The sequence below is a fragment of the Bufo gargarizans genome, chromosome 1 (assembly GCF_014858855.1).
Source record: "Bufo gargarizans isolate SCDJY-AF-19 chromosome 1, ASM1485885v1, whole genome shotgun sequence".
In the NCBI taxonomy this organism is placed as follows: Eukaryota; Metazoa; Chordata; class Amphibia; order Anura; family Bufonidae; genus Bufo; species Bufo gargarizans.
The window spans coordinates 40,072,163-40,097,503 of NC_058080.1; the positions used below are offsets into that span (position 1 = coordinate 40,072,163).

At 41.3% G+C, this 25,341-nt stretch overlaps 1 protein-coding gene across 1 annotated transcript in view; it reads right to left on the bottom strand.

Annotated features, from left to right (window-relative positions):
• FGFRL1 (fibroblast growth factor receptor like 1) overlaps positions 1–25,341 on the bottom strand; it is a 133,313-nt gene that overhangs the window by 47,169 nt on the left and 60,803 nt on the right. The window contains exon 3 of the mRNA XM_044295006.1: positions 7,062–7,334. Within this exon, the coding sequence (XP_044150941.1) occupies positions 7,062–7,334 (273 nt within the window). The remainder of the gene's footprint in view (positions 1–7,061; positions 7,335–25,341) is intronic.

Here is a 25,341-nt window from a genome sequence, read left to right on the forward strand (position 1 = left end):
ACACTTGCTTCCTCTAAATCCCTAAGGGAAATCATATTTATCAGACGTTCAAGGAAAGGACGGACAGTGTTACATGGTTCACTCTTCAATTCAACCCTAGCTGCTTATTATTGTTTGGCAGATTTTCCATATATTTTTATCTTTAGTACTTTCGTAAGCTGAACTTTTTGATGCTTTCTTTTCTTTTTTCTTTACTCTCAATAGCATCAGTTTAGAAATGGATTCCTCTCACCGAACTTGTAATTTTTGTTCTTGTACAGTAATTGGCATTCCAAATCTTGTGGTAAGCCACAAAGCCTATTTAACTCGACTTTATACGCTCTGTTCTCGGCTGTCCCATTTCTTCATTAAATTAGCAAACATCTACATATTGGGATACAATAAGCAAGGAAGAAATCTGACACATACCCAATGAAAGGGAGTTCAAGCTTCTCTTATTAGTCTAGGAAGAAACCTACAGATGCATCAAACCATCAAAAAAAATTGCTTGCAGCACTACCAAGGAAAATAAGAGCGTGGAGACTTAGGTCTGACTAGACAACTTCATAAGACATTTTGTGTGTGTGCCGCAGCCTCCGCAACGATTCCTCGGGGGCTATAAAAAGGAACTGAGAAGAATATGCCATTCATAAAGTTCTACAAACCATAATATTCTGCAAATGACTCGAAATTAAAAAGAAAAACATACTCAAGACAATTTACAACGAGGGCCTAGCTTATTGAGACGATCCCCAAAGAGAATTTAACATATTTTTATAAACTTTTTCATAAATGTTTATTAGAATTTTTGAACGTTTGAAAGAGAACTTATCAGGATCCTTTGACATTTGGGCATCTGTAAGAGTCATTATCAACAATGATTTAGTGGGAGCAATGTCTTCCACTTGGTGGCACTCTACAGATTATCAGAATAGGTGACCACCACCCTGACCAGGGCTGGTATGAAGGTAAGGCAGAGCATGTAGCTGCCTCTGGTATGACTGAAGGAGATGCTACCCTACAGATGTAGGGTAGGATGGCCAGCAGAGTCTGTATTATATCGCAATAGCCATAAGCTAATTTCCCAAAAAAATAAGCCCCCCCTAGCATCACTTGGTATGGATTCATCAAAAACTTGCTAATTGCTGAAAGGTGTGTTCACCGAGGAATTTGGAGCAGAATCAATTCAACATGTCATTAAGTGTCTAATTTAAATCCCTCTAGTGAAATCAGATGGTCCAAATTCTCCTATTCTCTTGACTTCAAAGAAACAAGATAAAAGTGAGGAGGTTAACGAAATGATGCAACATAGAAGTTTTTAGACATGAAACGCGGCCCGACACATGGATGGGACATGGAGAAAAGCTCTATGGAAGATAATAGGGATGTTGGATCAGTGGTAGAAAGTTACAGAGGACTTCAAAATCCAAATGTTGGGTTTCGCCAAGATGGTTGAATGATTATTTGCTTCCAGTTTTCTAGAATTCCACAAATGCTAGATTGGAAAACCTTTGCTATTGCTGGATGTCAAATTTAAGACAATTCACTTACATTTTTTTCTTTTAGGAAATAATTCAAGTAATTGGATAATTTTAAACCCATACATAATGTTAAGAAACTCTAGTCCAACAGAAGAATCTTGGCTGCACACAAACACAAAAAGTTGTCATCATAAAGGGTTTCCTAACCAGGATTCCATGGTACCTGGTTAAGGGTCCCCCTAGGAGACAGCAAAATCAAGGCCATCACGTGTGTAGAAGGCATGAAATATTTGTAGGTGTTCCCAAGGATGAGGAAAACATGTGTAGGCCTTGTCCATGGTAAAAAGATTGGGAAGTGCTGTCATAGATTACTAGTTCAATTGGTTAATTTGTCAGAATTGTCTACTTATATAAAGAAAAGGATCGGTTTTACAAAAGAGAGGACAAGTGCACATTCTAAAGATGTCCCCTCTCCTGATATGTCTGTTTTAGTAACTACTTGTATTCCCCATGTTATAACAATTCTGGAGCGTCTATTCTTATTCTTGTTCTATTCCTTTATTATTCCTTCTAGAAGTTATGAATATACTGAGTAGCAGTTTGCAATGAAGGTCCAGATGGGTGTTACCAGTTGGAGGTGTTCCCTTGCACAGTCTGAAACTGGCAGCACTGATTGGATAGTGTCAGACTGTCCATCGACCTTCACTGCAAGTAATTTATTCATAACTTCTAGCAGAAATATTAAAGGGGTTATCCAACTTCAGAAACATCACCCCCATGTGCCAGCCCCCCCTTAGGTAATATACTTACCCCGCTCCCCGTGCTGATCCTTTCATCTATGTGCAGGGAAAAGCAGCAGGAGCGGCGTGTGTATATTACCTGTGAGGGGCCCGGCACATGGGGGGGGGGGGCTGTTTCTGAAATCGGATAACCCCTTTAAATTTTTTTGGGGAAAATGAAAATACTCCTCAATCCCCAGACTATGCACTTTTCTTTTTTGCACCCTGCTATGAACTGATGACTGAAGCCTGATAAGTTGCACATCTGCAGACATTGTAGGGCTGGATTATTCCCATCCCTGACATTTATTTGTACAAAATGCAGTACACACAGGCAGCTTAGCTGAGAAATCTCTGCAAAGGACATTTTTGGAAGCTAAAAAGTGGATGTTTATTCATTTCCATGCATATATACATAATCCTTCCAGCTTATCCTATATCCACTGTGCATTAAGCCCCGGCATCTGGAGACGGCATGGATGCCGTATGTGGGCGAACAGAAGAACTTTCATTTTTATGACTTTTCAAAAACATCTGAAAACATTAAAGGGGAAGTCATTTCCAGCATTAGGAGAATATGTTTCTGATACTGATAAACTATAAATAGTGTCCTGGAGTCTAATTTAATCTGGAAGACATTTTATTTACTAGCCCGAGGAGAACACATGCAAAGGAAACCCACGGCGGCCAATTGAAGACAAGCTTCCAGAAGGTAATTACTACATCGGCTGCGGTATTATGTCATCCATAAATTCCATTAGTCAGTTCTGTAAGCATTTCCTAATTACCCAGTGTGATGTCGTACGGCCTGCATGTTCTAGAATTATCCTCGATTTTACCTCTTAATAAAGACTGACAAGCAAAGGCTGAACCACTAGGCACAACAATCATTATCTCAGGTCAGAATGACAAGATAATTTGTAGTCAAGGGCCCTGAGGGCAAAAAAAAAAAAAAAAGATACTCCGTAAAACACATCTTGGATGATGACAGGTTTGAAAAGAAAAAAAAGAGGGGCTCCGATCAGAAGCTGCCACCCTGGGGCCACTGCCAGCAATGATTTAATCGTGTGAAGGGGGGGTGCAATTAATATAATACTTAGAAGAGGGGGAGTAGAAGGGAGGGGCTGTGGCCACTGCGCCACTAATGAATATAGTTAACATGCCTGAATGCAAACATAGCCTGCATGTGCCGTCCATATCCCATACCTGGCCTCTATTACTGCGCACCGTGATCCGCCATAATTAACCCCTCAGGACCTGAGGGGTTAATTTCGGTGGATCACGGCGTGCAGTCATAGAGGCCAGGTATGGGATATGGCCGGCATATGCAGGCTACATTTGTATTCAGGCATATTAACTATATTAATTGGTGGCGCAGTGGCCACAGCCCCTCCTCCTCCTACTCTCTGTTCTCATTGGTGGCGCACTGGCCACAGTCCCTCCTCCTCCTACACTGTTCTCATTGGTGGTCAGCGGCAGCCGCACACAGAGGGGAGGGAGGGACTCCCTCCTTTTCCACTGTGCCAGCTCAGGAGAATATGGTGCGTGGCGAGAGCGGCGCATGCCATGTTTTACCGCAATATGGCGATATAAAGAAAATCTCTATCATTGGAAAATTTATATCGTTTATATCGCATATCGTCTATATCGCCCACCCCTAGGTGAGAGGATGTGGGAACTTCTTGGTCATGAGGCCTTTGGCCCTAATGGCCAACTACTCCATGACTGCTGCTCATTCAGACTATTATGTCTTTTGTACATAGACCTCAAGTATTTTTTTAAGAAAAGGGGAGGATAGGCAAGAGGCTGTAGGCACTGTTTGTCCATGGACCCTTAGGTACTTCCCTAAGGTACACCTGGTAAGCCCACCACTGTTATGTAAGAGTTTGTGGGAACGTCTTGATCATGAGTCCTTAGGTCCTAATGCCCAACTAATCCACCATTGCTGCTGTCTCATTCAGACTATTAGGTCTTTTGTACATAGACATCCCAAATATTTTTTATGGAAAGGGGAGGTTAGGTAATAACAAAATGTCCAGCCCACCATGTATCCTTTATCCTCCGTGCACGGAACTAAACCAGGTAAGTTCTCAAGATATAAACAGCAGAAAAAAGTTCCAGCACTATTGAAGATTCTGTTGTTTTGTCTTTATTTTCGATAACAAATTACATCATGTGAACACCATCTCACACCCCCGCACATGGACGCGTTTCGAACTACACCGTTCTTAGTCGTAACTGTGTGCACTGTCTGACCCTCAGGTTTAAATAGATCCATTCCTCCTGAAAAGGAGGGGGAGGGGAACCACATCCCCAGGGCGAGGCAAAGCACTTACTCTGTCCTGTGCTACACCCATTATCTACATTTGACATCATATTAAAAAACAACACCTATAAATCCCACAAAAATGCGAAATATGAGGTACAAAATACAAAAACACCTATCTAGGACAAGGTCACATCATAAGATCACTTCATACATTCCAGATCGGAACCTTGATCATGTGCAGTTTTGCCTAGAAAAAAAACGCATAATGTGAACACAGTGTAATAAAAAGCATACAAATGAGAAGATAAAATAGAAAGAGAAACCTAATTGAATAGGAAACCTTCTAATAACACTTAATAAAACATCGCAATGGAGGTTAGGTAAGAAGCTGTAGGCAGCTTTTGACCATGGGCCCTCAGGCACTGCCCTAATGCCCAACTTACCAGTCCACTAATACTGCTGTCTCATTTAGACTATAAGGTCTTTTGTACACAGACCGTTTTGAGTATGTCTTGTGGAAAGAGGAGGTTAGGTAAGAGGCTGTAGGCAGCTTTTGACCATGGGCCCTCAGGCACTGCCCTAATGCCCAACTGATCAGTCCACTAATACTGCTGTTTCATTTAGACTATTAGGTCTTTTGTACACAGACCGTTTTGAGTATGTCTTGTGGAAAGAGGAGGTGAGGTAAGCGGCTGTAGGCACCTTTGGCCACTTCCCGAATTACTGACTGGTCAATCTATCTCTGCTGCTCATTCAGGCCATTAGGCCTCATGTACATATACCTCTTCTGGCGGGACAATCCCCATTTTGTGAGAATAGCTCTGAGATGCAACGGAAGATGTACATAAGAAATCAATCAGAAAACACCTCCACATTGCTCTGCTCTCCACATTACTCTTTCGGCTAAAAAGTGAACCATACTGGCTGACAAGGGGCCAAGGAGGAAGTCACATGATCGGCAGATGCAACAACACGCCACATGTGTGTATTCTGGATCACTGGGGTCAGAAATGGGAGTTGGAGCCAAAACTGGAACTACTTTACTATTAGTAAGTGAATTCTTTTAGGGAAACCTAATTATGTCTGTCGTTTTTTATATGGCTGCACAACCCCTTTAATAAATTCACCTCTAGTTATAAATTTTCCGCAAATAGACATTGTGGTCAAAATTTTATTTAAAAAAAAATACAAAAACAAAAAATCCAGATGGCTGCTCCCACCCTGAACGTGTCAGTGAAAATTTAATATTTTCTCAGAGTCATAGAGGACTCTGCCAAGTGCAGACACCACAAGTTATAGCCTTCTTTACTAAGGTTCTCCTCGGAGCAGACACCGAGAAGATGACCTAGATTTAACCGATTCACCTCGGATTCATCCCATGACGCAGCCGGTCAAAACAGTAGCCAGATATTATTCATTTAAGGGAAACCGTCATAACGACTAACCCTACAGCATTATTCACTGCAGATAAGAAGCCCGAGCTAAGGGTTGAGTCACCAACACCGAAAAAGACAAGGCACCTACAGCTACCATCCGTCACTGTCACAGGTGCATAAGAAAGTCAAATTCCTGTACTCAGTCATCAACGGGACCTAGTGCTAGAGTATGGAACGTTCTGGATTATTAGATACTCATAGAAATGACATGAAACTTAACTGCAAGGCAGAAGAAAGAGCAACACGAAGGGCTAACACAAAATAAGCTGCTAACACTTCAATGTGAACGGACAGCGATGTAGCGCCCAACCATATTTGTCCCTACGGTGCTGTAAAGAGCCAAAAGTGGTTACGGGTCCGGAATGTGAAAAGTTAAAGGGGTTTTCCCATCTCAGACAATGGGGGTATATCGCTAGGATGTTCCCCTATTGTCTGATAGGTGTGGGGCCCACCTCTGGAACCTGCACCTACACAGAGTACGGTGCCCGGAAAGTTATGGAGGGCACACTGTGCATGCGCAGCTGCCCTCCATTCATTTCTATGGGGCCGCCGAGAATATCCGAGCGCTGGATTTCCGTCAGCCCCATAGAGCGGTGCGCTCTCAATCAATACTACGGGGATAGCGCCACCACCTTCCTGCCTCCATTCTCGGGACCCGCCCCTATCAGACAATAAGGGCATATCCTAGCGATAAGCTCCCACTGACTCAGATGGGAATACCCCTTTAAGGCGTACAATAAATCTGTCTGATGAGACTTTATGCTTCCCTGTCTTGTTACATTATACTGGAGATCTGTGCTGGAACCAAATGCCAAACTGTTGAGCCAATTAGATCAATTGGAAACAGTCAGCATGCTGGCTGATAAACACACTCTAACGGCTTATCCCCTTCTCCTTATAGCAACAAGCATGCTCATTCTTTTCTTACATTTCACACGACACTTCCCAGAGAAAGCTCTAAACAGATTTTGAGGCAGAAAGGAAAGCTGGGAGATTTCAGCACTGAAGCCTGAAAAATTGTTAATGCAGCTACGGACTGCAATTCATATACAAGCTTACTGAAATTTTACTACTGTAAACATGATGCTGTTATGAAAAAAAAAAGGGGTGCACCTACCAATGACGATGAGCGTGTAATTCACATTGATGCTTCCAAATCCATTGGTGGCCTTGCAAAGGTAGCCTCCCGCGTCCTCGCTTTCCACGTCTTTGATTTTCAGTCCTTGAGTATAAGTCCTGAACCTGGTCCAACCACTATGGATTGAACGTCCATCTTTCATCCACATTGTAAGAGGTGGAGGATCACCTTCCACTGGACACAGCAGTTTGATGGTTCTTCCTAACCTCACTGTTTGCCGGTGGATCACTTTGTCTGAAATGCGTGGAGGACCTATAGAGAAAACAATACATAAAAAGGTAAATTCATTTGATTAAAATTTTACATTTTTTTTAAATCCCATAACATTGTATGCAAGTGATTTGGGTTTCAGCTGGGACCTAGGAGATCGCAAGTTTACAAAAATTTTAAAATGTACAACAATTTTTTTAAATTCCCAAAATTTACAAAAAAAATTGAACGGGAGTCCAAGAGTTACTTGGTCTTCCTCCAGTGACATGGAATAGTTGAAGACACACTAAACAAGAATGGATTCTCAAGAATTTGAGAGCTGGACTCCACCATTCAGGCTTGCTCCTGCCAGGCCTAGGACCACTTCCATGGCATTGACCTTTAGTTTTTGTCCTTTTGGACAGTTCTCCTGTGACAAGAGAAGGAGACACTGGAGTCCTTCCAGGGTCTCTTCAGATCCAGCACGGTTGAAAAAAAGTTGTTGTTTTTTTTATCTTGGATTGCAATATTTGGGCAAAAATTTAGCAAAAATTTTAAAACATCTTTAAATGACAATTTTTTCAGGTTCTCTGTTATAAAGAAAAAGTTACATTTGTCAGCGCTGAGCCAGCACAGTGCATAAAGGCGATTATGGAATCTTCATGTGGTTTTCTACTGCGATGCGTCTACGCTGCACTTTATGGCAATGTGATACATTTCAATTCCACGTGTGCTTGCTAAATCGCTGCTAACTATTTTTCACGTTCAGATGCCCACTGGCACAAGTTCCCCCAGCCAAAGCTGCAAACATAAAATAAATTTGGTTGGGTTCACATCATGTTTTTCCCATCCCTTTTGACACATGCATTGGAAAAAAAAAAGGATACAAAAGCGCAGTTTTGTATACTGCAGAGTCCTGTGAAAAAAAAAAAAAAGTATACCGTATTTTTGGGCTTATAAGACGCACTAAGCCCCCCCCCCCCCCCCCCCCAACTTTGGGGAAAATGTCACTACGTTTCATGGGGCGAATTAGTACCGGAGGACCGGGAAGCAGTGAATGCAGAGCTCACCACTTCCTGGTCCTCTGCTGTCGGCTGTGCTGTGACTGTGCACAGCGTGAGGGCGCTCTGTGACCTCACGGTGTGCGCGGGGTTCACAGCACAGCCGACAGCATGAAGAAGAGAGCTGGATCCTGGGAGCCCGCTGCATCTGGAGCAGGAGAGGTAAGTTGATATATATATTTTTTTTTATTTGCTCTGAGCCTGGGGGCTGATCTAAGGCATGGGGGTCTGATCTGAGGCATGGGGGTCTCATTTTATCTGAGGTCTGATTGAGGGTCACACACATTGGGTTCTGAGCTGAGGTCTGATTGTGGGTCCGATCTGAGGTCTTATTAACATCAGCGGTCTGATCTGAGGTCTGATTGGGGGTCTTATTAACATTGGTGGTCTGACTGGGGCTGTGAGCTGAGGTGTGATTAACACCGGGAGTCTGATTGGTGATCTGATCTGAGGTCTAATGAAAAATATTTGTTTTCTTATTGTCCTCCTCTTAAACCTGGGTGCGTCTTATGGACTGGTGCATCTTATAGGACGAAAAATACTGTACTTTTTTTTTATGATGATAGATGCCGCTGTATGGCATCAGTCCGAGGCATCCATTTAATGTACACGTTTTTTGTATACGATGGGAAAAACGTGATGTGGACCCGGCCTTAATACAAAAGTAGTGCCAGTCTCAAAAACACAAGGTCAGCGGCTGGTTACTTTTCTGCAAGACTTCTTTAAAAAAAAGTTTACGTTAAGTCCTTAGCAAGTGGGAAAACTGGACGTCAGCCATTGCAGGGGTTCAGCCAACAGCTTGCTCTATATTCAATATGTCTAAAATGTATTATTATACCCAAAATAACCATAACAACAGAGGAGATAGGTCACATTCCAAAAAATTAAAAACTTTAAAGGCTATGTCCAATAGTAAGACAGGTGGGCACCACCAGATATAGACTAGGGTGCTCACAGTCACCCCAAGTTTATAAATTTAAAAGCTATGGATACCTTTTGGGGGAAATTTTTGTATTATTTAAATGTTATTAATTGTGGGCTAAAACATTTTTGAATTGGTCTTTATTAATATTTTTCAATAGTTTTGCTTCTACAGCTTTCTTTTTTACTTCATCTACCGGCTCTTGCTCTCTGCTTGACACTGAATCCCTCAAAGAACTGAACTGTTGGCTGGATCTGTGGCCCTTACGGTAGGCTCACACCTCCGTTCACTGGATAAGGCAGGCCTTGTGAAGTTCACCAGATCCGGCTTAGCCAGATACTACCATTCACCGCTGGACCACATTGACTATAATGGGATCCAGCCTCTGGATATAATTGCCGGTTTTCTCACAGATTAATACCTTTGCGTGCAACAGTTTTTGTCCAGTCAAAAGTCAACATTTTGCCGGAATGCGGCCGGATCCTATTATAGTCAATGGGTCTGGCGGTAAATGGCAGTTGGCTGGGAGACGGATCCATTTTCTATTGTGCCAGATTGTGTCAGATAAAACGGATCCCTCCCTATTGACTTACATTGTGTGCCAGGACGGATCCGCTTGGCTCAGTTTCGTCAAGCGGACAGTAAAACCCTGCAGGCAGCGTTTTGGTGTCCGCCTCCAGAGCGGAATGGAGACAGAACGGAGGCAAACTGACGCATTCTGAGCGGATCCTTTTCCATTCAGAATGCATTAGGGCAAAACTGATCCGTTTTGGACTGCTTGTGAGAGCTCTGAACGGATCTCACAAGCGGAAAGCCAAAACGCCAGTGTGAAAGTAGCCTAAGATAAAGGTTATTTTTTTGGCAAATAAAACAAATAAAAAAATTACGACCAAGCCGCGTAAATCTAAAAAAATTCTACCCATTGATGTAATAGTACAGTACATGTGTAAGTGCTAAAAATTCATACAGGCCCAGGCGCACATCAAAATTTTGAAAATATTATTTTACACTAATGGTGTTAAAGAGATAAGAAGATTAGTAAATCGGACATTTGGGTCGCCGATAAGTCAACATAATTACCCTGTAAAATTTGCCTTTTAATGCGGAGGCTTATCACAGTATATATTTAATACATCAGCTGCTTAGCCCCACGCACAGTAACGCACCCTCCACCGAGCTCTGGTATGTTTAATGATATACCCACATGTACCCGTAGCCACACAGAATTTTTCGCCCCTGTCTGATGACAGACGGCTGGAGAAGAACAAAATTTATTTGACTCATGCGGTGGACTATATCGAGAATTCGTCCTACCCATTTTTCTTATTTAACCAGATGTAGCAGAGCTCAGCTGATTAGACAGTGAAGAGGTGGACTTGTCACTGGGCATAACACTTGGCTATATGACGAGGGCGCGTTAATTGTGGTTTTAATGTTGAGAAGCAGCTAAATGACTTTAAAAAAATAAAAATGAAAGCAAAAAAAGAATCAAATAATTCATAAATAACACAAAAATGAAAAACAAAAAAAAAGTAAAAAAAAATCGTTACAATTCAGAGGGCAAACTTTATTAACAACATTTTTTTCTGCTGGTTCTTTAAGGGAACTGAAATAATTAGTGCTGAGCGAATCGAACTCCACAAAGTGGAATTCGATACGAAATTCAAGGAAAATTAGTTTCGCCCCAAAGCTGGATCTCCTCGTGCTTCGTGGTAGCGAATACATTTTTCCTTGAATGGCGTTAATTATTATTATTTTTTAAATCAGACTTACCTCATCCGTTTGAGTGCGAATAGCTGGCCGCCATCATCTTGATTGAAGATCTCGCACGAAATCCTGTGCGCGGTGACGTATGACATCACCAAAACCCACGACGTCACCACAGGGCGTGCAAGATTTCGTGCTAGATCTTCACTCCAGATGGCCGCGGCCGGCTCTTCGCGCTCAAATGGAGTAGGTAAGTATGGTTTTATACATTTTTTTACATTGTATTACTGCTGTCAAATGCCGCGCTCGGCTATGAACGCGGCATCTGAGGGGGCGCACCCACTACTTACAAAGAAATGCGCTTCGTGACAAAGCGATTTATTTATTTTTTTGGTGAATTAGCCAAATCAAATTTTTTAATACTTCGCTCATCACTAGAAATAATTTATATTTTTTTGCATTTCTTGGATTTTTTCAATTAAAATTGATGAAAAGAAAAGGCAAAGTAATGTCAAAAAAACCTTTTTCTAATTTGATGTAATATTTAGTTGTTATAACTTTTATTTCCTGGCATGATCTCGAATTACTGTTTGCAAACTTTTTCGAAATTGACCATATTTTTGGGCTCCCGCAACGGCCTTGAAATCTACAATTAGCAGCATTGTTACTACACGTGCATCCCATAGCCGATTTCTGGCAATGCGATATCAAGGCTCCGAAAATCTATATCATTTTTCTTCCAGCTCTCCTCCTCCCGAGACAAAAGTGGCAATGTCCTGGTGTCAATAAAGGATAAGCAACTGCGGGGTGAATTCTGTGAAGAAGAGATGAGTAGTCCACCTGTCTTCGGGAACAGCTGGGCAACGTTCAATGTATATTCTACTGCGGATTATAAAGGGTCCCGTCCAGAATTGGAATCCCGGCCAATACAAACACAAACCCTGAACTCATAGAAAAGGCCGCCTGATGCCGTACTGGCAGACGAAGGACGAGCCTCTTATCAAAGCACAGCCACGGTCATGAGCAACAGGATTTTTATTTATTTTTTCCCATCTCTATCTCTATAACGGGGCCCAAGAGCGTCCACCCTCCATTCACTTCTATGGGAGTGCCGAAAATAACCGAGCGCCGGCTCTGCTAGCTATAGAACATCCATGGAGGCGGATGGAGAGGCGGCGGCGGTGCTTGCGAGTTGTGCTCTCCTTTCACTTTAAAATGCATTTTTTTTCACGTTCGGAAAATTAACTGCTTGCCCAAAAATGTTGCATAAAAAATGAATTGATTAGAAAATGATTATATAATAATAATAATAATATAAAAAAAAAAAAAAAGTTCTTACCGTCTTTTGGACAGGGAGACGGCCTATCTCTCTAGGGCTACATTCACACGACCGTGGTGTTTTGCGGATACGCAAAACACGGATACCAGTTCATCCGTGTTCCGCAATTTCCGGACTGCACATGCCACCACTATCATGTTCTATTTTTTTGCAGAGCCGCGGAACGGAACTACGGATGCAGACAGCACACGGAAATTCCCATTGAAATGAATGGGAATGCGGAATGGATGCAGACTCATTCATACGGTCGTGTGAACCATGCTAAGTTTTTGAACCTTTTTTTTTCTTAGTTTTAAGTCTGATGATATCTTTCCACTATAGAAGCGCTATATAAGTGCATAAAATAACTTAGGTGCTGATTATAACAAGCAGCTTTGGATAGTTACAAATGACGACATTGTGTTCATATTATTTAAAGGGGTTGTTCAGGTGCAAAATACATGGCTGCTTTACCTGTCCACGGGTTGTATTTGGTATTGCAGCTCAGTTGCATTAAGGTGAATGGGACTGAGCTGCAATACCGTACATGAGCTGTGGACAGGTGTGGCGCTGTTTCTGGAACACGCCAGGTTTTTCTATTCCTTTAAAGAGGCAGCTGTTCTGGGAGTTGAATACATTTTGAGATGTCGCTAAAATATACCCAGAACCTCAGTTTACCATATGCCATAGGCATGGCTGACGTGTGTGTACTCCCTGCATAGAAACAGCAGCATCGTCTGCTCTGTGGGAAGTGTTTTGCACCTCAAGGCACTGACAAAAATCCCTCTCCACATTCCTAACTTTCTGTGAACCACTTTCAATGGTTCCTGGGGAGGGAGTAACAGTCCTGAGATCATTCCTGCACTTGAAGGAGAGTTTAGCAAGGAAAATTCACATATGGCCTCCATACATGTCATATAAATGGCTCCTAGGAGACTCAGCTGTAATACAGTTCAAAGGGTAGTAAGTAACACATTAAATATAATTACAGTGGAGATCCCATGAATGGGTGTGCAGACCGAGATAGACAGATAAAGAGATAGATATGAAATAGATAACGATAGATAAATAGATAGATAGATAGATATTAGATAGATCGATAATGAGATAGACAGATAAATAGATAGATATTAGATAGATAGATAGATAGATAATAGATAGATAGATAGATAGATAATGAGAGATAGACAGATAGAAAATAGATAGATATGAAAATGATAGATATAAAATAGATAAAGATAGAAATAATAGATAGATATGAAATAGATAGATATTAGATAGATAGATAGATAGATAGATAGGAGATGCATAGGACTACTGAAGGACTTATATTAATTAGTCAAAAACACTTCTCTTAAGAAGGGACCAGTACGTTCCTGAGACCCATTGCTGTTATTACCGTTCTGTACTATATTCACCCATGACAACCTGGCTGAAAATTCCTGTGCTGAAGGGTTGGCAGGGCGCTGGTTACAAGGACTATGCTAACAAACCTCAGGGCATTTACTGAGGGCATGAAGCAGTGAACTAAATCTTGGGCATCATCAACAACTTCTTATGAAGTCCTCAGTTCCTCCATCTCAATGTAGGACTATTTAGGAACTGTAGGGATACTAAATTTCCCTTTTAAAGCAAGGTAGGATAATAATGGCAGTGGTAAGGTTTTCTAAATTTAGGATCATATAACATTCCAGTCCAGCAGGGTTGATACGCGTCATCCCCAGGGAACGTCTACAGATCAGCTTTGTTCTATATTTGCAGTATATGCAGAAGCCGGACACATATACAATAATCATAACAATGTCATCACCGTACAACAAAGTCCAAGGATGGAAAGACATTCAGAGAAGACCAGGGTCTCAATGTCTATGCACGCTAGGAAGGTGTCTACTAGGATGAAACCGGTCTGCATGGTTAATGCTATAGAACAGCTGAGAGAGGCGGACGGAGTCCATGCAGCCAATCGGCATTCAGACTAACTATTTATGGGGTCCAGTTAACAAGGTCAAAGAAGACCCCCGCGTAGAACAGTGTCGAAATTGTACGTTTGATAATCTGGCCTTCCGCCAGATAGAAAGACATCCAACATAAAAGCAGTATGTCTCATTTAAGATGAGTACATAACTTGCGGTCTGTTTATGTAGAATTCTGGTGTTGTGAATAGCTTCTGCTTGGCAGCACTTAGTGTGCTTTTTTTGGAAAAGATGTGGTGGGGGTGTGGATAATTTTTTTTATCCCCAGGCAAAAGGTAGAAAGAATTCTACAAAAGCAGGCCATATATGTAATAGGTTTATATTAAAAACTGTTATACCATTTGGCTTCTGCAGCGTCTAAGTTTCACAGTACACAGCAGCTGCAGATAGCTGTTCCCACTGAAATCCTTCAGACTGTTTGGGTGATGGTACAATCATCAATCATTTATTCCCTCTCTGACCTCTCTTGAACAATCTTCTTAGCGATTTATGAGCTTTGATTTGGTCATGAATCGGCTCAGACTATGCTTCAGGAGAAGACAGCAAGCCTGACGGATTTATCACACAACTGCATTTAGCAGTTTGCTATGTACTGTGAGATACAGAAGCTGCAACACTTCTAGCCTGAAATACATCAAATTCAATAAAAAAAATGCTCCAAGGGTGTCCATAGCCTTTAAAGAGGTTCTCTGAGATTTATATTGATAGTATATTCTCAGGATCAAGGAGGTGGGGTTACTGATTCCCCGAAACCCCCGCTAATCAGCTGTATGAAGAGGTTGTGGCAAGCGCTTAGGCCTTCCTAGTGTCACCTGGCCTAGGAGCAGCTCAGTCTCATTCAAGTGAACAGGGCTGAGCTATGAAACCAAGAATAGTCACTATAAATTCGATGGCGCTGTGCTTGGTAAGCTGTTTGGCTGATTGGTGGGGGTGCCAAGTGTTGGACCTTACGCCGATCTCATATTGCCTATCTGAATGCCTTTAAGATTTAGAGAGTATTTCTTACTATTCGAAAATTCTAATAAAAATATATTTGTGTCCATCACATACAGAACATTTTTTAATAGCTTTTGGTATTAAAGGATGGAGAGTCGAGAAGGATTATTTGTCTAAAAGAGCGGCCAGATAAAAAAGAACTTAAAATTATGAAATAAAAAATAAACCCATCGTCCATATGCAGTTATAATTCTTCTTATAAATCAGATTGGTTGCCACAGACAACAATTTTTACGACCTTTTCAGTATATAGTGGGGCTGGAATGATTACTCGAATTAATCGATTAACTCGACAACAAAATCCTTGAATCGATTATTCGTTTGTGCCATGTGACCACAGAGTGTGAGTGAAGAGCTTGCTATTACTCACGCTCCGTGGTCACCCGCCTGCTCGCACAACGCTGCTTTGGATCCTGACGTACACACATCGTCAGGACATTTTAGTTCACTGGTGCTGCGGCTGGGCACTGGTGGCTAGGAGGGGGAGTGGGAGAAGCTGGTGGCATTAGGGGAGGAGCTGATGGCAGTCAGAGGGGGAGCAACTGATGACATGGGGGAGCTGGTGGCATTAGGGGGGGGGAGCTGATGGCACTGGGTGGGGGAGAGCTGAAGGCACTGGGAGAGTGTAGCTGATGGGACTGGGGAGGGGGAGAGCTAATGGCACTGGGGTGGGGGGAGAGCTGATGGCACTGGGGTGGGGGGAGAGCTGATGGCACTGGGGTGGGGGGAGAGATGATGGCACTGGAGTGGGGGAGAGCTGATGGCACTGGGGTGGGGGAGAGCTGATGGCACTGGGGTGGGGGAGAGCTGATGGCACTGGGGTGGGGGAGAGCTGATGGCACTGGGGTGGGGGAGAGCTGATGGCACTGAGGTGGGGAGAGCTGAAGGAACTGGGGGAACGGAGCTGATGGCACGGGGGGAAACTGATGCTCTTGGGCTGATCGCACAGGGAGGAATGAAGGGTGTTGGGGACTGATGGCAGGGGGTCTGATGTGTTTTTATAAAGGAAAACAGTCTATTAATTAATTTTTTTCTTATTAGATTACTCGATTAGTCGTAAAATTAATCGGTAGAATACTCAATTACTAAAATAATCGTTTACTGCAGCCCTAGTATTTAGTATTGGACCTATATCCTGCCAATTACAGCGATATAATATTATACGCCTAAACTTAAGCCAACACCACTGGTAGACGTTTCAGGAAACCTAATCTATTAATATATCCAAGGCTTTCAAGTAGACTCCAAAATCCACATGGGTAAAAAGTCAACCATTATGAATCCATCCACGATGGCACTTGAACGTTTGTTTTTCTAATATTAGATGCCATCACTGCTGATGGTGGAGAATTTGCTTTCCCACTACACAGACAGATTTCTATTATTTGGTTTATAACAAATTTTAGAAAATTTACGACCTGTGTTTCTAATGTGGAGACCTCCTAGACCATAACTGCTTGGCAGCTCTCATTGTATGAAAAAAAGAACATTCTTCAAATCTTAACTGGGATCCATTTCCTTGGCGGCAGCCCTTTGGCACCTTGCAATTTCTGGTTATCTCCAATGAATATATTTACATTCACTGTTCAGTAGATAGCATACGCCACTGCCAAGGGCCTCGTTAGGGTCTTAGGAGAAGGAACACCAACAAATATTTATGGAACCTAGAGTGAAACCTAAGACACTGTTAAAATAAAGATTGCTTTTCTTTTTATTTTCCAAGAGGAATTGACCCGGCTTCTTGGCAGACTGTCCTGTCCAACGTAGTTTTAATAGCTCATAAGAACCACATGCTTCTCGAGAGTCATTGAATAAAACCAACTTTTCAAAAAATTAGATCATTAAATCAAACATGAAAATAAGAATGCAAGAAAAGCCAATTAAAGCTCAGCAAGACACTAACGGCTCAAAAGGAATCTTCACGTGGTGGAACAAAAACTTTGAGAAGTGTTTCAGAGTGAAGCAAAAAAAAGAAAAGGGGGTCCCAATGGTTGGACCGCACTGATGACTGCTACTATTAAAGCATTTATACATCAATCTTCCAAAAATTTGCAATACAAGGCAAATATTGAAAATTTTAAATTGTGGGAAATCGTATCATTACCCTTTCAAACTCAAGCTTACAATAATGAACTATATTGGAACATCTGAACAGATATAACATTGTCCCTTGTTTGAACAGTTTTATTATTATTATTATTAAGCATCCTCCTGACATCAATAGAGTTAGCACTTCGGTTTGCCGAGACATTAGACATTAGGGACACATGTTCCCAAGCACACCCCAAAAAATTTGGAACTAAAATTACATTCATTGGTGTACAAGGTGCTTCAATTTAGGAAAAACAAAGAGAAGGACACTTACCAGAAATGAACTTTAGAAGTTTACCAAAAAGTTGCATAAAAGTATGTGTTATGGTCAGAAATTAGTTTTGCATTTAAAAAAAAGTTTGCAGGTATATGAATCACTTATGACTAGTATATTTAGTCCTGAAGAGAGAGAAGTATAAAAAAAATTATTGAATCCAAGATCCAAAAAGGGAACCATATGTACCAACAATTAACAGGGAAATTGTCGGAACCGAGGAACGGTAGTGCTTGCTGAGCCGCACCTGTGACATCATGTCAGATAGAATTTTGTCAATCTGTTTGTTCCTGCCAGATAAAATATAATGAAGTGCAGACAGAAACATTCAGACTCTATATCTGGCTGTCTATTCTCCTCTGAAGACCTCAACAGTTTGCCTGATGTGACAGAATAACAGCCCAGCGTGAACATAGATGCACTTGGTCAGGTCACAGCTTTAACTGGCTGAGCTGTCTCAGGTCAACTACAGACTACTCTTTATTTTTAGTATTTGGCCCCAGGGTTCCCTTTCCTGTTCTCTTCTTGAACACTTGACCTCCCCTCATGGAACACCTGGAGTACGATATGTAGACCTTCCAATGAAAAGGAGTACAAGTATCACTCCAACACCAGTACTTTGGCCGAGCAAGTTATATGCATGTATTTTGGGGAAGGGGATTGGGTGGGGACTGGGAATCACTCCTAATGCTGCAGCCAAAATACAGCTTTCTATGAGAAGAGTGTTGAGTAAAAGATCAGAGTAATGCAACTGTGACTAAAATTTCTATGACGAAGATCACTTCCTTCATCTATATGATAGATGCCAAACTTCAGACCTGGGTGCTGTGTACCACTCAGACTGCAGACTAGTCCAATTTTTGGATTCAATTTACAGAGGTTATCTCCACAACTTTCCATCTAAAAAGAGAAAATTAGAACTACTACCAAAGTTATTGTAGAACTGTTCACCACAGTAGTCATTGTGGGACCCTGTGAAGCCAGCAAAATAGCAACTGGAGACCCTTGAAGAGATTCTAAATAATGATATCATCTATTTCTATTTGTATACAGTCTCAACTCCTTCATATTGTAATGGACCCTGGATAAGAATATTTGACATTTGTGAGATTTTGGAGATCTACAAGTCTAGAGACTTCAGATAAGTGCTCAGTTAGGTTATTTACTACACAACATTTTGAGTAAACTTTATTAGATGGTCCTCAGCAACACAAAGTCAAACTCTTAACTGACTTGAAGCTTCTGCATTGACCTGCCCCTAAGATAAAAGCTTTAAAATCCCTCAATAAATTCTAACTAGTTATTAGCACAGGTTCTCCACCCAAGATGAGTGAATAAGCATAAATACTTGAGCAATGAGATTTATGTAGCTGGATGGATTACTTTGTAGGTGGGTTTTGGTAGGATCCAATGGTGTTCGTTGGTTGATTAACTGGAAAATTACTAATTTTAATGATATTCAACATGCAAGAACATTTAGAGGTTCCACCATGGTTTTAGAATTATTGATGCAGTAAGTGGTAGGCCTTGTCCACAGTCCTCGCTCCCATTGCAAATACAGGAAACAACTTCAAATGGCATAATGATTTGACAATGTCACCGCAACAGTGTCAACCAGCACACGTCCTATTCCAAAAACTAAAAAGTTGGCTGAGCACAACTCTAGCAGTAATGTCTCGTGCAAACATGGTAAATGAGATGGCAATACATAATCATGTGTTGAAAAGAATAACACAAGTCTAACACATTACCTCACCCACTTACAAGCTGTTAATGGTGCCATAGGAAAGTTAAGAGATGACACTGGTGTTTTGCAAAGCCAATGACAACCAGTCACAGTTATTCCATATGGTACGGCCAAAAGTTTAGCTTTTATTTTTATTTTTTGAGACAGAATTTTCTTTCTAAACCTGTAAAAACCTATAGTATAAAGCATTTCTCACGCAAGAAGAGAAAGTTATGTCTTGTTTTATCGCTTGAGCTGTCAACCCAATTCTGTTTTTGACTACATGAATAAGTTATAGCATATGCCATAAGTTAATGATGTTGTCCGTCCCCTCACTTATCCCTGGGGAGTAGGATTATGGGGCTGAACAGCAGTACCTGCAATGTCCCAGGCCAGAAGAGAAGCCGTGTTAAAGTTCCGAAGCCCATCAGTCTCCTCAACCTAGTAGACGACTGTAGTCCCAACAGTTGAACAACCACCACTGGTGAGTTATGAGGTATCCCAGAAATATATCAAGACCAACATTTTCTAGGAAACTATTCCAATTTGATAAAAAACTTTTTTTTTTTTACTTGAAGTGGGTTCTTTCAGATTTTTTTTTTTTTTAAATAGGAAACTCTATTGTAGGTTGACCATTGCTGATGTTGGAAAGGTAGCTACTGTTGCAAGAGTTCTAAAAATAGACAACCATGAGGTCATCTTCACATGGAGAACAGCCATAGTCATCTATGCAATCGCCCTCCTGGCCAACATTTACAATCACAGATACCAGAGGAAGCCAAGTCCATTTTTTTTGCGGTCTGCAAACCGCGGATCTGCACAAAACGGAAGCCGCCCGTGTTGCCTTCCGCAATTTGCTGAACGGAACAGGCGCCGGCAATATAAATGCCTATTCTTGTCCGCAAAGCGCGGACAAGAATAGGACACGTTATATTTTTTTAGCGGGGCCGCGGAATGGAGCCACGGTTGCGGACAGCACACGTAGTGCTGTCCGAATCTTAAAGTGAATGGGTCCGCATCCGAGCCGCCAAAACGGCTGAGACAGACATCTTTTTATGTAGAAATCTTAGGTAGATTTAGGAATCCAACAACGTAAGTGTGAAAGTACCCTAAAACAGCTGCCAACATTTTGAAAACATTCACAATGGCCCAAGGAAAATTACAATTAAAACTGCTCATATTTGTTCAGGAGTGAAAGAAAACTAGAACAAGACTTCATCCAGAAGAGCCTCGGGGCGCCAGCAGATGTCACAAACTGCTTCCTACAAATTAGTAAAGCAAATTCACTCTTCAGGTTAATTACAAGGAGATGCCACACACGGAGCCAAAAGAACAGGCCTGCAAAGCACAGACAAGAAAACACCTCTTATTGTATTACACGAGACAGAGCATGAAATCTCTTGTCACAATTACATTATGTTTACTCAAAGCCCTGGCTGTTCATCTGGGCGTTTCCCTGCATGATGTTTTCCAAGCATAGGTGGAAATACTGTATGTGCAGAGCATAGGATGCAAACATTATATTAAAATCAAAACTGCACAGTATTAAATAAAAGTTGAACACATTTTTTTTTTGCTTTGAAATTATATGTCAAGTGCTGAGATGTGCACTTTATATGAGCAGTCAAGGGAGCGGGGCAAAGGAAATAACTACAGAAAGCACAATTCTGGCTCAGAAGAAAAGAATGTTACCTTTAAAGTCTATCAAGAACACAAGTAAATACTATCACTATAGTAGTAAGTATAGTCTTGTGTGGACAGGAATATAACTACTATAATACTGCCTCCTATGTACAAGAATATAACCACTATAATACTGCCTCTGATATATGCAAAAACATAACTACTATAATACTGCTCCTATGAACAAGAATATAACTACTATAACACTGTTCTCTATGTACAACAATGTAACTACTATAAAACTGCTCCTATGTACAATAATATAACTACTATAATACTGCTTCCTATGTACAAGAATATAACTACTATAAAACTGCTCCTATGTACAATAATATAACTACTATAAAACTGCTCCTATGTACAATAATATAACTACTATAATACTGCTCCTATGTACAAGACTATAACTACTATAATACTGCTTCCTATGTACAAGAATATAACTACTATAAAACTGCTCCTATGTACAATAATATAACTACTATAATACTGCCTCCTATGTACAAGAAAACTACTATAATACTGCTCCTATGTACAAGAATATAACTACTATAATATTGCCCCCTATGTACAAGAATATAACTACTATAATACTGCTCCTACAGTACAGACCAAAAGTTTGGACACACCTTCTCATTCAAAGAGTTTTCTTTATTTTCATGACTATGAAAATTGTAGATTCACACTGAAGGCATCAAAACTATGAATTAACACATGTGGAATTATATACATAACAAAAAAGTGTGAAACAACTGAAAATATGTCATATTCTAGGTTCTTCAAAGTAGCCACCTTTTGCTTTGATTACTGCTTTGCACACTCTTGGCATTCTCTTGATGAGCTTCAAGAGGTAGTCACCTGAAATGGTCTTCACTTCACAGGTGTGCCCTGTCAGGTTTAATAAGTGGGATTTCTTGCCTTATAAATGGGGTTGGGACCATCAGTTGCGTTGTGGAGAAGTAAAGTGGATACACAGCTGATAGTCCTACTGAATAGACTGTTAGAATTTGTATTATGGCAAGAAAAAAGCAGCTAAGTAAAGAAAAACGAGTGGCCATCATTACTTTAAGAAATGAAGGTCAGTCGGTCCGAAAAATTGGGAAAACTTTGAAAGTGTCCCCAAGTGCAGTCACAAAAACCATCAAGCGCTACAAAGAAACTGGCTCACATGCGGACCGCCCCAGGAAAGGAAGACCAAGAGTCACCTCTGCTGCGGAGGATAAGTTCATCCGAGTCACCAGCCTCAGAAATCGCAGGTTAACAGCAGCTCAGATTAGAGACCAGGTCAATGCCACACAGAGTTCTAGCAGCAGACACATCTCTAGAACAACTGTTAAGAGGAGACTGTGTGAATCAGGCCTTCATGGTAGAATATCTGCTAGGAAACCACTGCTAAGGACAGGCAACAAGCAGAAGAGACTTGTTTGGGCTAAAGAACACAAGGAATGGACATTAGACCAGTGGAAATCTGTACTTTGGTCTGATGAGTCCAAATTTGAGATCTTTGGTTCCAACCACCGTGTCTTTGTGCGACGCAGAAAAGGTGAACGGATGGACTCTACATGCCTGGTTCCCACCGTGAAGCATGGAGGAGGAGGTGTGATGGTGTGGGGGTGCTTTTCTGATGACACTGTTGGGGATTTATTCAAAATTGAAGGCATACTGAACCAGCATGGCTACCACAGCATCTTGCAGCGGCATGCTATTCCATCCGGTTTGCGTTTAGTTGGACCATCATTTATTTTTCAACAGGACAATGACCCCAAACATAGCTCCAGGTTGTGTAAGGGCTATGTGACCATGAAGGAGAGTGATGGGGTGCTGCGCCAGATGACCTGGCCTCCACAGTCACCGGACCTGAACCCAGTCGAGATGGTTTGGGGTGAGCTGGACCGCAGAGTGAAGGCAAAAGGGCCAACAAGTGCTAAGCATCTCTGGGAACTCCTTCAAGACTGTTGGAAGACCATTTCAGGTGACTACCTCTTGAAGCTCATCAAGAGAATGCCAAGAGTGTGCAAAGCAGTAATCAAAGCAAAAGGTGGCTACTTTGAAGAACCTAGAATATTACATATTTGCAGTTGTTTCACACTTTTTTGTTATGTATATAATTCCACATGTGTTAATTCATAGTTTTGATGCCTTCAGTGTGACTCTACAATTTTCATAGTCATGAAAATAAAGAAAACTCTTTGAATGAGAAGGTGTGTCCAAACTTTTGGTCTGTACTGTATGTCCAAGAATATAACTACTATAATACTGCCTCCTATGTACAAGAATATAACTACTATAATACTGCCCCTTATGTACAAGAATATAACTACTATAATACTGCCTCCTATGTACAAGAATAGAACTTCTATAATACTGCTTATATAAGGTGGAGACCACTATGGGTAGTAGAATTTCTTTTATCTATTCTCTTGTAGGCTGCATTGCGAGTTGTTTTTAAAAGAAGCATGCTAGCACACTGCCTGGCACAATACAGGAATGAAAAACTAAAATGTGTGATAACCACCAAAGGGTTTTATCATTCTGTTTTAGCAACACATGGACTAAATAAGCACCCCCATCTTTAAACAAGGCAAAAGATATGAAACCAAACAATGTTAACATGACCTAGAGGAAACGCAATGCCCACAACAAAACGGCACCTCTTTACTGACAACTCTACCTCCAACTAGATAAAACCAAAAAACACCACAATGGAAAAGAAAATAGCACTTTCATCTGCAAACGACTCTTTATGTTCTCTATCTTTCCAATGACTCTGAAATTAAAGATAAACTTAATAGCCTTGATAAAAAAAAAATTGGGTAACCTTTAAGTATACAACTCCTATCTAGATCTACGTGCTTCCATGGTTACAGATTATTAACAAAACCTGTGTGTAATCGGATCCTGCCTCCCTGGTAGTAGGATAGCAAGATGTAGATGACAGATGGAGAAGACTACATTGTCACACTACACACATGGTTTGTTTGGTAGTCTGTACCCATGGAGACACATAGGCCTTCAGGATAGGTCATCAATATCAGATCGGCAAGGTCCGACTCCCGACATCTCCAACAATCACCACCGATCAGCTGTTTAAAGAAAAGCCACAGCACTCGTGGATACTCTGGTGAGCACCGTGGCCTCCTTGCAGCTTAGCAAGCAGAGCACCATCCATTGGACAGACGATCAGCGGAAGCAGCGCTGCAGTAACCAGTGGGCGTGCAGACTCCAGCACTCAGATATTGATGACCTATCCTTAGGACAGGTCATCAATATCAAAATCCTGGAGACCCCTTTAACAAAATGCAAAATCTGAAGAAGTGAGCAATAATTGGTTATCATACCCCGAGCTTCTTCATGTTATAAAGATGACGTAGTTCAACGACGTGACCTAAGTACGTTTCAGATCCTGTACCATGGTCTCATAACTGACTCACGCTTTCCCTTAAATCCCTAAAGAATGTAAAAAATACCCACATCCCGGTTAAGTCTGGACTAATTTGGTGTTTCAAAATTGTACAGGGAAATGTGACGCAAAAGTCAAGGAAACAAAAGCCGATATGGTCCCTTAGTTTTGAGAAGTAACACACATAATAGACGAGGTTTGATTTTTTTTTCCACGGCAGATTGCAGAAGACAAAAGAATTTCATTGCTTTCCCTCTTGCGCTGAGAATACGTCTGCCAAGAGATGACTAACAAGCCTACCTAAATCACAATTACATTAGGAGTCCAGGAAGAGGGATCAATGTACTCAGCCAACGTAAGCTATTGAGACAATCTGTCTGCCTGCCAGGCTTTTCCTAAATTCAACACCTTTCAAAACAGATTGTTCTCCCGTCTGCTTCCCAATGTCTCTGTTAAGCCTCACAAGCCACAACCTAGTCATTACAAGTCATGCTCTGCCAACCCACTGATTGGCCATGCTTTCTTTTTTTTCCGATATGGTACATGGCTCTTCAATAAGTATTTGGGGCAGCATAGTCTAAGACCTTGCCTGTAGGCTTCTGACAAGTATATTGTAGATTCCACTTATGGATACGCCAACAAACCTAATTTTCTAAAATATTAACCAAACATATTCAATAAGGTAGGTATGCCTCCACTCTGCCAAGGATAGGCCCTCTTCTTCAGATGTCCTGATGCCACCATGATTATTATAGCAACTAAAGTTAGTTAATTCTTCAAGACATGTTTCAAGTGTGAACAGAAACAAACGATACTGTATGATGAAAACTAACATGCCTGATCCTTCTCTCCAGAAACATCATGGAAGAGAAGTGGCCCCCAAGCACATGATTTTTGGCTGATCATGCTAAAATTTTTG